Source organism: Myotis nattereri, assembly GCF_964212035.1.
Source record: "Myotis nattereri genome assembly, chromosome: 7".
Lineage (NCBI taxonomy): Eukaryota > Metazoa > Chordata > Mammalia > Chiroptera > Vespertilionidae > Myotis > Myotis nattereri.
In genome coordinates, this window is record NC_138082.1 from 40,186,909 (window position 1) to 40,199,101 (window position 12,193).

The window sequence follows — 12,193 nt, forward strand, 5'->3', positions numbered from 1 at the left end:
ATGATGTGTGGGAAGGTGGTTATACATCAGAATCAAGTGAGATTTTTTTTTAAAGAAACAGAGATTTCCAGTTATTTTACTTCACATATATTGAATCAGAATCCTTTGAAGTGGGACCCAGGAATCTTCATTTTCCAAAATCTCTCCAACATGGCACAACATTTTAGTAATTAGTTTATGTGTGCCATGAGATGAAAAAGGTTGAAAATCACTGCCATGTGATTCTCTGAGTGTGTGTGTTTATGTAAAACCATGTGAATAATAATGGTGGTTATCTCTGGCCATTGGAATTGTAGGTAATTTTTATTTTTAAAAATTTCCTGCATTTTAAATATGAAATAATGGACTGACATTATTTTAATAATCATAAAACAATTGCTATGATAGTGAAAGGCATTTTAGAGGGACAAATACCCAAGACCCATAGAGGATGAGGGTAAGGGAAGGCTTGTTGAAAGAGTTAACCCCTGAACAGTGTCTTGAAGGATGATAGGAATTATTTGGGTATAGGTGAGGCACAGGAGGGAGTGGGAAGAGTGTGAGGCAAGAAAGAAGAGCATTCTGGGTTGTAGCAGAAAGGTTAGACTGTGTGAGTGTCAGGGAACCACAAGAATTTCAGAAGGCTGGAGAGCAGTGTGAGGGAATGAGCAGAGAAAAGTAAGATAAGATTTTATCTTAAAATCCATGGGAAGCCATTGAAAAAATTATGCATTCACTTGGAAAGAGGTGTGGAACTATGATACTTACTCTTTCTTCTGCACCCCACCCTCCCATGTATTATATGGAGACAATCTAATCAGTAGTAGTGGCTCATTGTGATAGTCCATTCAAACGTTGGGGTCCCTTGCCCTCTGTCACATCAGAACTTGTGGAAGAAATTAAGTATAGTTTGAAAAAGTCACACAGTTGGTTTTGATATAGTTTCCTCAGCCCCTCCCCTGACACTCACTTGTTAAGTAAGAAGAAAAGAGCAAAGACAATTGTCTCCTGGAACAACTAGACATTTAAAAATAGGCAGAGAAAGTGCATCTGTGAAAGAGCCGAAACACAGGAGGAAAAGCAGAGTGTACTAAAAGCAAATGAAAGAGGAAAAATTTAAGGAGCACATAACAGTATTAATCACAAAGAAGTGATTAAATGAGGATTGTTGGCCTTGACAAATATGAGGTCATTGTGACGAATACAAGAATATGTATTTCAGTAGGATGTTGGGGATGGAAGCCATTCAGGTATGAGAAGTGGATGAGTGTTAAGAAAGAAAGGAAAACAACACAATCATAACTAGATGTACCCCTTCTCAATGTCTTATATATATTAACACAATTTGTACCATTTAAGAGATGATTGAACAATTCTTGCTGAATGAATGAGAGCATGGATGAATGACTACCTTCTTGAATAACTTCCGATTCCATTAGATGTTACCTTCTCTGAACCATCAGAGTCATTGAGGTTATTATTGTATTTGAACAAGTGGTAGTTTGGTTTTAGCTTCAATGGAGGACAGAAAGCACCCTTTCCATTTAAGTGAAATAGTTTCTACAGGTGCCTGTTGATTGAGGATGTTATAAATACGCTGGTGATAATAAAAAATTTTAATTGTAAAGCACTAAACAAATACTACTTGTATTGAAGTATTATGACTGCAGTGATAAATAAGACATGCCAAAAGGAGATTTCTCCTTTTTTAGAAGTGTTTTCAGATATTAATTCACCTTTTGGCCTAATGATTTTTTATAGTCTTTAAGCTGGAAGAGCTTCTTCCCTCCATTTAGACAATAACTCCAACTATAGCTGACAGCAACTGAGAGAGGCAGTTGGGAGAGATGGAGTGAAGCACCAGGCTCGCTTCAACTGTTCAAAATCATATCCTCCGGCTTGCTGCTTTTAATTTCTATAGTATTTAAATCCCATGCACTTTTAAAGAAACTCTTCAGGACTCTTAAATAAGAAGTAAGAGAGATAGAAGACGTGTAGGATGTTGTCAGGGAGTTTTTCACAATTAGAACGCTGGGATGTGTTGCAATCTGGAGAATGAGGAGGCAAATTTTGGTCCAGTCCCAGAAAGCTTTTTCTAATAACTATGGAAAGGTTTGTTTCAAAAGGAACGGAGTGCTGCTGCTCCGGGATGGTGCTGCGTTGTGGTTTGTTAGAGAGGCTTCCTGAAGATGATGTCAGATGGAAACAATTGGCCTTTCAACTCTCCTCTATCAGCCTGTGAAATAAAACTAAATGATTTTCAAGAGAAAGAAACCTCTTAGACCTCTTCCCATGTTCGACCACAAACATTTATTGAGCCCCTACTATGTGCAGTGCAGTCTGTGTTTCTCAGTAGGGTTGCTGTTTGGTGGGACAGTCCTTCATCAGGCCCCTCCCCCACAAGCCACACAAACACATTGACACAACTAAAAATGCCTCAACATGTTTTCAAACACTCGTTTCGGGGCATTTATTGTTGAAAACCAATGATAGGTGTTGGAGCCATAAATCTGAGCAAGACAGAATTTATGTTTTTGTGTTTCCTTTACAGACTTGAAATCATCTTTTTGAGCATGTATGGGGTGTTATGCCCTCTAGCCCTCTCATTAGTACATGACTTGCATTTGTGTTTCAGGCTATCTAAATGATGATATCTTATTACTTGTGGTGGTGGTGGGGAGAAAGAGCTAATCTCATTGGGGACTCAGCAATGGGCAATAAAATAGAACAGTATTTCCTCAGTGCAGGCAGCATATGTAGGACACCAGATTCCTAACACCTTTATCAAAGCTGAAGACATATCACAGAGACCCACGTGTTGTATATAGAACACCCAGATGCTGTATTTTGGCTTTGGGTTCAGATCATGCTCCATTTCAGGAATCTCACAGAAATATACTTCAATTGATCATTATGCTGAGATTTTGGATTGGCTGAAAAATATTCCTGCTCTATGAGTCCTGACTAGTTCACTCTGTTTGAATCCCTCTCTCCTCCAGTATTTTCAGATGGTGTTGGATTGGCCCTGGGGAACATTGAACTGCACTTGGCCTCTGGTCCCAGCACCCCAAGAGTAATCTAAATTCCAAGAGAAGTTAGAGCTGTTCTCTGCCAATCCTTAAAGCAAAATGTCTGCTGGTTTTCTTGAAGAAAATCTCCAAGAAAGTGCAACTTGTACCAAATTAAACCCAGAGGGTTCTGCAATTATGTTCTGGCCTTGGAATTCCAGAGAATAGAACATTTTGCAGTTCATATTGGAGGTCATGGGAAATACTGGAAGCCAGTATTGTAGTCCTCCAAGCTGCTTGCCCCCAAAACCTCTGCATCACTGATTTATAAAGTGTCACTTAAGTGGTAAAAGAACAGTATTAAGAAGAACTAAGTCATATGTGTTTAAGAGGGCTGAAAGAATTCTATGTAAAAAATAATTCCAGAAACAACCTTATTAGCCATGGAAATAGTCAACTTCAGATTTATTTTATCACCTTCATGTCAAATCTGAAAAATATCACTAAAAGGTTAAGTGTTCACTTGCTTTTTGCTCGAGAATGAATTCATTGCCTATTATTTATTATTCTCTTCTGCATCTCCAGCATGGAATTATCAAGTTCTCCTAATTTTATTTCTTACTACAGTCTTTGTCATACAAATAACATATCTTAAAATTAAAACTCCTAATATAATCTTTTTCTTCTCCTTACATATTTTTGGCTAGTATATGTGGAAACTGAGGCTAAGTTATTCCATTGACAAAAAGTATGAAATGAAACACATGCACAATACAAAGTTAATCAGCCCTTAAGATAACCTAAAGCTTGTCACAGAGGAAGGAAATGCCTAGATATCATGCTCTCAAATAGCAGTATAAGAAAGAAAATGCACCTGGCAGGCATGACTCAGTGGTTGAGCGCTGACCTATGAACCAGGTTCGATTCCAGGTCAGGACACATGCCCAGGTTGCGGGCTTGATCTCCAGTGGGGTGTACAGGAGGCAGCTGATCAATGATTCTCTCTCATTATTGATATTTCTATCTCTCTCTCCCTCTCCCTTCCTCTCTGAAATCAATACAAAGATATTTTTTAAAAAACAGAAAGTATATGCATTTGGTGATCTCTATTGGCAATTTAGACAATCATTAGTTTGTTTTAGCCTAAAGACCAAAGAGAACAGAGATGGCACATATTCAGTGGATGTCTCTGAAGAACTCGTTGGCATGTCCAACACAATCTGCCGGAGACTTTTTTGAGTTAGCTATGAAATTGTCAGACTCTGGTCTAGATATTTTGGTTTGTTGCATTGTGAATTATTTTCCTTCTGTATTAAGCACAAGAGAACCTTGAATGTATAATGTCTAACAAATGATTTTACATTTGTCAATCTATCTGGCAGTCGTAGGGTAACAAATAATCCCCCAACAGCAGTGGCTCATAGTCACAGATTTTATTTCTTACATTACATGTTTGCTTCATGGCAATTACAATTCAGTTTTGCATATCTTCATGATAGGATCTTCATCAGTTCTTAAAACTTCTGCTAAGAAGTCGCACACAAAACTGTTTACATTTCATTAGTCTAAGCAAGTCACATGGACAAGTCTGATGTTAGAAGGCATGAGGGTACAATCCTTTTACAGAAAGAAACAGCAAATAGCTGGGAATAATAATACAGTTGAAGTGTTTATGTTTTAGGATATAATTTAAAAGTGTAAGGAAGGAAAAAAACTGTTCTAGAACTTTAATTGGAAATAACTCGGGTTCACTATTTCAGTATAGCAATGGCATGTTTTCTTTTTGTTTTTCTGAATAGGTCTCTTTTACATAGTTGCAAAAATTGAACATCATATTTCCTCCAATGATAAAAATAATATATTTTCATAAAAAATTCAAAACATATAGGAAGATATAAATAAAAAAAGTAAAATTCATTTGAAAAAGCCTAGGTAAAAATCAGCAGATAGTCTATCTTAGTAAATGTTTCACGTGAGCTGGAGAACAATGTATATTTCTCTGTTGTTGGACATAGTAGTCTATACATGTCAATTATATTCAGTTGACTGGGGATGTTGTTTATTTCTATATCCTCAATAATTTTCTGCTTGCTGGGTATTTTAGTTATTGATGGAGAAATGTTGAAGTCTCCAACTCTAATGGTAGATTTGTCTATTTCTCCTCATAGTTATGTCAGTTTTTACTTACATATTTTAATGCTCTGTTGTTAAGCACCAACATGTTTAAAACTGTCATGTGACCTTCTGGCTTATGAGTTGACGCTCAACCACTGAGCAACACAGGCTGGGCAGCTTTTTTTTTTTTTTTAATGTGAGGTTAACACAATATTCTGTACCCCTGGGAATGTAGATGTGCACCTTTGATAAATTGTTAGTGTTTGAACAATTGACGTGAATGCCTTTAGCCTGGCATGCTCCCTGGTTTACCATAATTTCCACTGCTCCATCCTGCCTGCTTGATGTGCCTGCCTGCATAGCAGCTGGAGTTTATAAATTCTCTTCTAGACCGTCCTAGACCACATACAGTTTCAAATATCCAAGTGTTTAAAATGTGATGCTGTATTTTTACATTGACTGGTCCTCTGCCTTATACCTTGTTTTTCCCTTGGACTTAGGCTTTGGAAGATCGGGTATGGGAGCTCCTGCAGGAAGCGGACAGGACAGCTGAAGAGAATAAGGATCAGAGTCAGGTGTACGATGCCATGGCCAGCACCCTGGGCGAAGCATGGGCAGCCCTGGTCTCCATGCTTGAAAGAAGAAGGGAGCTTCTCAGGTTGACCTCTGAATTTTTTGAAAGTGCCTTGGAGGTTTGTATTCTTTTTTTTAAAGTCTCCCTTCTCTATAACAGAGCAAATGAATAGCACTCCTGAAAATATTTTATTTCTGCAAATAGACATTGCAAAAAACAGCAGAATAACCAAGATATTATATATATATGTGTATATATGTGTATATATATGTACATATATATCATCTAATTTTTTGTTTGTCAGAAGATAAATATTTTAAATGTAGGCCTTCAAACCTTTAAAAACTAAGTATAGTCCATTAAAATTAAGTAAAGTATTAGGTGAAAATGGGAACTCTTACTTATAAATCATTATGATATATTTCCTTGTGTAGAAAACACTAATATAATTACTAAATCAAATGATTTCCCCTGATTATAGGAAATGGTGGTGGAAAGTGTTCTTATTGACTAAAATTTGTTGATTAAAACTTCTGCTTATGCAAAGGGAATTGCAAAATATTCCACAGAATGTCTGACTTGTAAGCATAGCATTTCATAAAGTACTTTTAAAGGCATATCTTTGAGTTCCTATAGCTTGAACTCATTAAAACGCAAGGGAAGGGAAAAGTCCTGGACCTAAGAAGGTCATTCCCCCCTATGATTTTTTTCTTAAATTCTGCAATTTTTTTGAGGTTCCCAATTTCAAAATGTGAGGCTCAAAGAACATCAAAAGACATGTTATGTTTGGTATGAGACAGTTATTGGAAATTTCACTTTTAACTTCTCTGTCAAGTGGCAGTACATTCATTTTGATGTGAGAGCTCTGCTTCATTATGATAAAGCATGAGCTTTGAAAAATATGACATTTCCAAGCTGGAAATTCAGGGCTTAAATTCAAAATAATGAAGGAAGGAGATTAGTAATAGAACATGAAAATTGGGGTAGACAATCTCATGCATCACGAACTCGGTTAAAAGTTAGAAGGAGGAACAAAAACCTCTAACTCTCAAAGTTTGTTTTCCACAATTTGCACTCGGAAGCCCAACTCACAATTCATTTTACAGATCATCTTGGGAAAAAGTTCTATGCACCGTTTTCTTTTCTGAAAAGAAATAACCAGGTGAAATATACCCACAGAGGTCAAATTATAGATACATTTGATTTATTCCATCTAAGTAAGTGGGTATCGGTGCCAACTGCCCTTTACATCCAGCTCATTTAGAACAAGAAAATATATTTTTTAAACACGAGGTGGAAGATTTGTTTCTCACTGTGTAGTAGCATTTGTTTTTCCTGATTTTCTCCATGATGAGAGATGACTCTTACATACTCATGAAATAAAAAGAAGTAATAAGTTAACCTGTAATTCAACCACACACTCTGATTCCTAGTGAAATGGCTAATTGTTTTTTTTGTATTTTTCGCTTCCAATTTTGTGGACACCTTCATACTTAGCTTAAGGCAAACTCCTACATGATCTTCCCTGCTCCCTGTGAATGCCAAGGCAATTTTCATTAGTGATTAAAAAAAGAGAGAGTGACATTAAGAATAGGGTTTTCAAAAAAATTTCCCCCATCACCATTTCTATCCTGTACAAGCCACAGTCAGGAGAAAAGTGAAGAAAATAAAATATACATGAGATAACACTTAACAGTACATTCGGGAAGTTTTATTTCTGAGTAAAATTGTTTATTTTTAAAATTTAACGTAACAAGCTCTGAAATATAGTCACTCCAAAACTTTTTGTAATGTTCTACAGGGAATAAAAAGAAATCACCTATAGGGTTTTTATTTTTTTTTTAATTTTTCTTTGAAGTTTCTGCCCAAAGAATGCCTTTAAAATCAGTTATTAGAAATGGAATGCATTAGAGATGTAAATGATGTGTGGGTGGATTCCCTCATTGAACTGTATGCATTCAAGAGTTCTTTAGAACTACACGTGATTTCTTATTGCATGGTTGATAATCGTAAAGGACAGTTTCTGGCTCCTAGCCTTAACCATCAGAAAGGTTTTTCTCTTCTCAAACATAATGCTTCAATTTAGAGACATTGTCCCTCAGTGACAATGGCAGGTGCCCGTCAGGTTCTGATAGGGTGGCGGCGGCTTGCCCTGTATTTCCAAAGGAGACATGCTCATTAGTCTCTCATCTTTCCATGCCGTTTATAACTGGGTCTCATAGGGCTATCGTAATGATCATAACACATATTTTTAAAATATATATATTTTTATTGATTTCAGAGAGGAAGGGAGAGGGAGAGAGAGATAGAAACATCAATGATGAGAGAGCATGATTGATCGGCTGCCTCCTGCATGCCCCACACTAGGGATCTTGCTTGCAACCCAGGCATGTGCCCTGACCAGGAATTGAACCGGGACTTCCTGGGTTCATGGGTCGATACTCAATCACTGAGCCATGCTGGCCAGGCATACCACAAATCTTGTTAATCAAATAATTGTATAAAAATATCGAAAATCTCTAAATTTAAAGTGACAGTTCGGAAAAATCTTGAAAAGGAAGACCAGCACTGTGATAGGCTTTTGTCTTTCTACATGATACTTAGCCTTTACGGGTTTATTCTACACTTGGTCCAAAGGTGAACATGTTGATTAAATGCTCTAATAAAGTATAATAATTACCTTTGAATCTTAGTGTTAAAACAAACCAGCTCTTTGTCTGCTACTATGAAATGCTATAATAGCATAACCAAGGATGTTTTGTCCTTTTCTAAAGCTTGTTTCTAAGATGAGCCTCCTGAGGATTTTAATATTACTTCAAGCATCTGCCCTTTCTCTTTCCTCCATGGAGAAACACAGAAGAAGATATCAGTCATATTCCTCACCATTGAGGGTGTCAAATTGCTATTCATTATTTTTTGAAATGGAGGAGAAAATTTTCATCCTTGCTGCATCAAATCTTATTTTATTTATATAAATAATGCATAAAATTATTTATAAAAATTCAAACAAAATTACAAATTATAGATGTAAAAACTAAACTTTTATGTTCCTTAACCTATACCTAATCCCATTCCTTCTCATAAATGTAACCATTTGGTGTATATCTTCTCAGACCACTTTGTGTACAAGTATATATATATATATATATATATATATATATATATATATATATGTTTGCTTTGTATAAAACAGGATTAGACATTGCTTCTTGGCCTTTTGGCTAAGATCAAGTTTAGAAATAGGATTAGACTATGTATTATTTTGAAACTTGCTTTTTTCAGTTCTAGGTCTAATTATAGAGGAAAAAAACCCTGTTTTTGCAACCTTCCCTCTAAATGGCTTCTTAGGTTAAATTTACTTATAATTATGTCGCCACTGGTTAGCCAAACTTCTGTTGGTTTCTCCTAGCAAACTTTGTGGTAATTCATGTACAAAGTGCCTTATAATATTAGAAGTGGCTATATTCATTACATAGGACACAAAACTTTTAGTTGAAAATTTTAACATACATCTGAAAAGTAAGCAAGTTGGCTTATTTCAGCATACATGGTATATTTCCAGGTATAAGAGGAATGCAAAAGAATGAGAAAAAAGTTCTTGCCTTGGTATTTTGTAAGTTGACTACATGTGAATGCACACTCGCACACAAGCACCCTAAGCCAGCACGTGCCTCATAAACACACATCCTCACACAAACACATACAGAGTCATCCAGGCCATTAATTCATATAATTAAAGTGGCATATTGATTTTTGGCTTTTCAAATGTCTTTCCCCTGTGTTTCTGTTGCAGTTTGCTATTAAAATTGACCAAGCTGAAGAGTTCCTCCAGAACACCCAGGAGTTCGAGACTGCCGAGTCCTTAAGGTCGCTTCTTCAGCTTCATGAACATCACACCAAAGGCAAGATTTATGTTTGTTCCTCACATGAGCTTTTAAAATAGAGACGTTAATGTGAGAATGCTCATGTCGGACATATTTTTATTGATTTCAGAAAGGAAAGGAGAGGGAGAGAGAGAGAGAAACATCAATGATGAAAGAGAATCGTTGATTGGCTGCCTCCTGCACGCCCCCTATAAAGGATCGAGCCTGCAACCCGGGCATGTGCCCTGACTGGGAATGGAATCATGACTTCCTGGTTCATAGGTCGATGCTCAGTCACTGAGCCACACTGGCTGGACAGGACAATATATTTTTAATTTATCTGTTTGTGTATACTTTAGCTCATTCCAAGAAAGGTAAATGAAAGCTCTTTTCTTGGTCATCTTCTGCAAGAAAGAAGTAGTTGTAAATGGTTCTAAGGAGATGGTAGAGGGCCAGCCTCTGAAGGATCCTGCTAACTCTGGGAGTTCTCAGTCTTCTGGATGTGGTTCCTGAGGACAGGGGCCATTTTTACTGGGTTCATCTGTGTATCCTCAGCTTCTGGCAAGGTGATGGTTCCTGGTGGATCCTCGAGAAATATTTCTTGGTCAAATAAATGGTTGAATTCAGTGCATGTTTCTTCTCAGGGACAGTAAATTGAGGTCAACTTTAAATAACAGCTCTGAATAAGGAAAATCCCTCTTTCACTGTTGCAATAAAAACAGGAAAAAGAAGAGTAGTGAAAATTTCCCAGATTAAAACAATTTAATAAAACAGACTTTCAATTCCCTCTGAACAACTATAGTCTAATGGTTAACCAACAATTTGTGTGCTAGCCCTTTTCTACCAGAATTTGGGGTGGACAGAATTCTAATATGGAAGCCATTTGTGGAACAGTAGCTGTTTACTAGAATCTTTCTGTAGAAGCAGGTTAGAGAGGAACAACACTTCTTTCCTTCCTAATGCGTTTTTCTAATTATTGCTGCCAAATAGAACTGGGTGGGAGTGGATGGTTTCCTGAACTCATTTGTCACAATTCTAACTCAGCTTCTAGCTTGACCAGCTTGATCATGCTGGACAGGGACAAAAGGTATTTTTAAAGCCACAAATAGATTTTTTGTTTCTATCACCCGCCAAAGGGACTCTAGATACTAGATCATTACTTTTCTAAAACTCAAAAATTAAACAACTCAGTCTTTCCTGTGTAAATTTTGATGAGATGCTACCACACATAGACATGTAATTTTAACTGATTATTGTTCATTAGGACCTATCACTAGTAGGGATTATAAACAGCATCAAAAAGAACATCCCTAAAGCAGCGGCCTGCTCACTTTTGTTGTACAGGAACAGCAATCTCACTGGGTCCAAAGGGGGCCGACAGAATCACAAACAATTCCTCTTTGGATACTGGAAAGTGAGTCTGAGTCCAGGTCGCTGAGATTCAGTCTGTGGTCTCCATTCAGTCTTCATGCGACCAACATGATCATCACATAGCAATCTGACCTCTGGAAACCGGACAGTGATGGTTGCTTTTGCTGAGGAGGTTCAGTACTGAGGCAATCCAGAGGGGTGGAGGAAGTGGGATTTTCCATAAATACGCTGGGTTGGAGCTGGAAGGGGAGAGTAGCTTTAATGCTGTTTTGTTGTTGTTGTTGGCTCCTTCAGAGGCACCTGGGTCTGTGGCACAGGGAGCTTGGCGTGCAGGCCTTGGACTGCAGTGCCCTGGCATCCGGCTGACAGCAGGACCCGTGTCCTGCCTTTCGCTGATACAGTCTGCAGGTGTCCACTGGCCTCCTCTTAACCTGAGGAGATGGATGAAAATGCATGCTGAGGACAGGGAACGTAGTTTATTTTTGTGATGAAAAAATATTCTGCCACCCTGATGACATGTTTCTCGTGGCATTTGTGTGTTCCTCTGTATAATAACTGAAGCATAAGGATTACAGGGGACTCTGATTAGGCTCCCAATTCATATGCTCAGTGGTGGCTTCATATAATGGGGGTAGATGAGATTTGCCAAACAGCTAATTCAGTGGGATATGATTAAGATTAGCTGATTTAAAATGCATATTTAAGGACAAAATTCTGATTTTAAGTTAAGGACTTCATATCTAAATTAGTCTGTTCAGACTGTTATAACAAAATACCACAGACTAGGTGGCTTGCAAATGATGCACCCTTTAGTTTTCCAACTGTCTTCTTAAAATAAACATAATTCTGAAGAAGCTTCCTCAAAGGAACAATCATATTACTTTCTTATTCTGAGATTTTTTATATATCTTAAATTTTTCAGGTATAGGTTCATTATACTATTCTCTCTACTTTTGTATATATTTGAAAATGCTCATTGGATGAGTTTAAGAAACACAACTCCACGGAGAAATATTTGGAAAATTTAAAAAGGTATTAGGAAGAAACATCACCCATGACCTCAATGCTAACACTGTGACCTTGATATGTTTTAGAAAATATTCATTTGGAAAGATGAGTATAAAGCTATAAATTCACTTAACTTGTGTACGTTCCCCATTTATCTATCTTGAATTTGCTATTTATACTTAATAATTATGGCAAATATACTTTAATGTTACTTTTTTTAGTATGACAATCAAAACAAACAATTGAAATTTATTAAGTATCTAAGAGCCTCACAT

The 12,193-nt window shown here is 37.0% G+C and overlaps 1 protein-coding gene across 1 annotated transcript in view; it reads left to right on the forward strand.

Moving 5' to 3' along the window:
- Positions 1-12,193, forward strand: part of CCDC141 (coiled-coil domain containing 141) — a 158,165-nt gene that overhangs the window by 27,607 nt on the left and 118,365 nt on the right. Inside the window, exons 3-4 of the mRNA XM_081095260.1 lie at positions 5,603-5,794; positions 9,470-9,578. Of these exons, the coding sequence (XP_080951386.1) occupies positions 5,603-5,794; positions 9,470-9,578 (301 nt within the window). The remainder of the gene's footprint in view (positions 1-5,602; positions 5,795-9,469; positions 9,579-12,193) is intronic.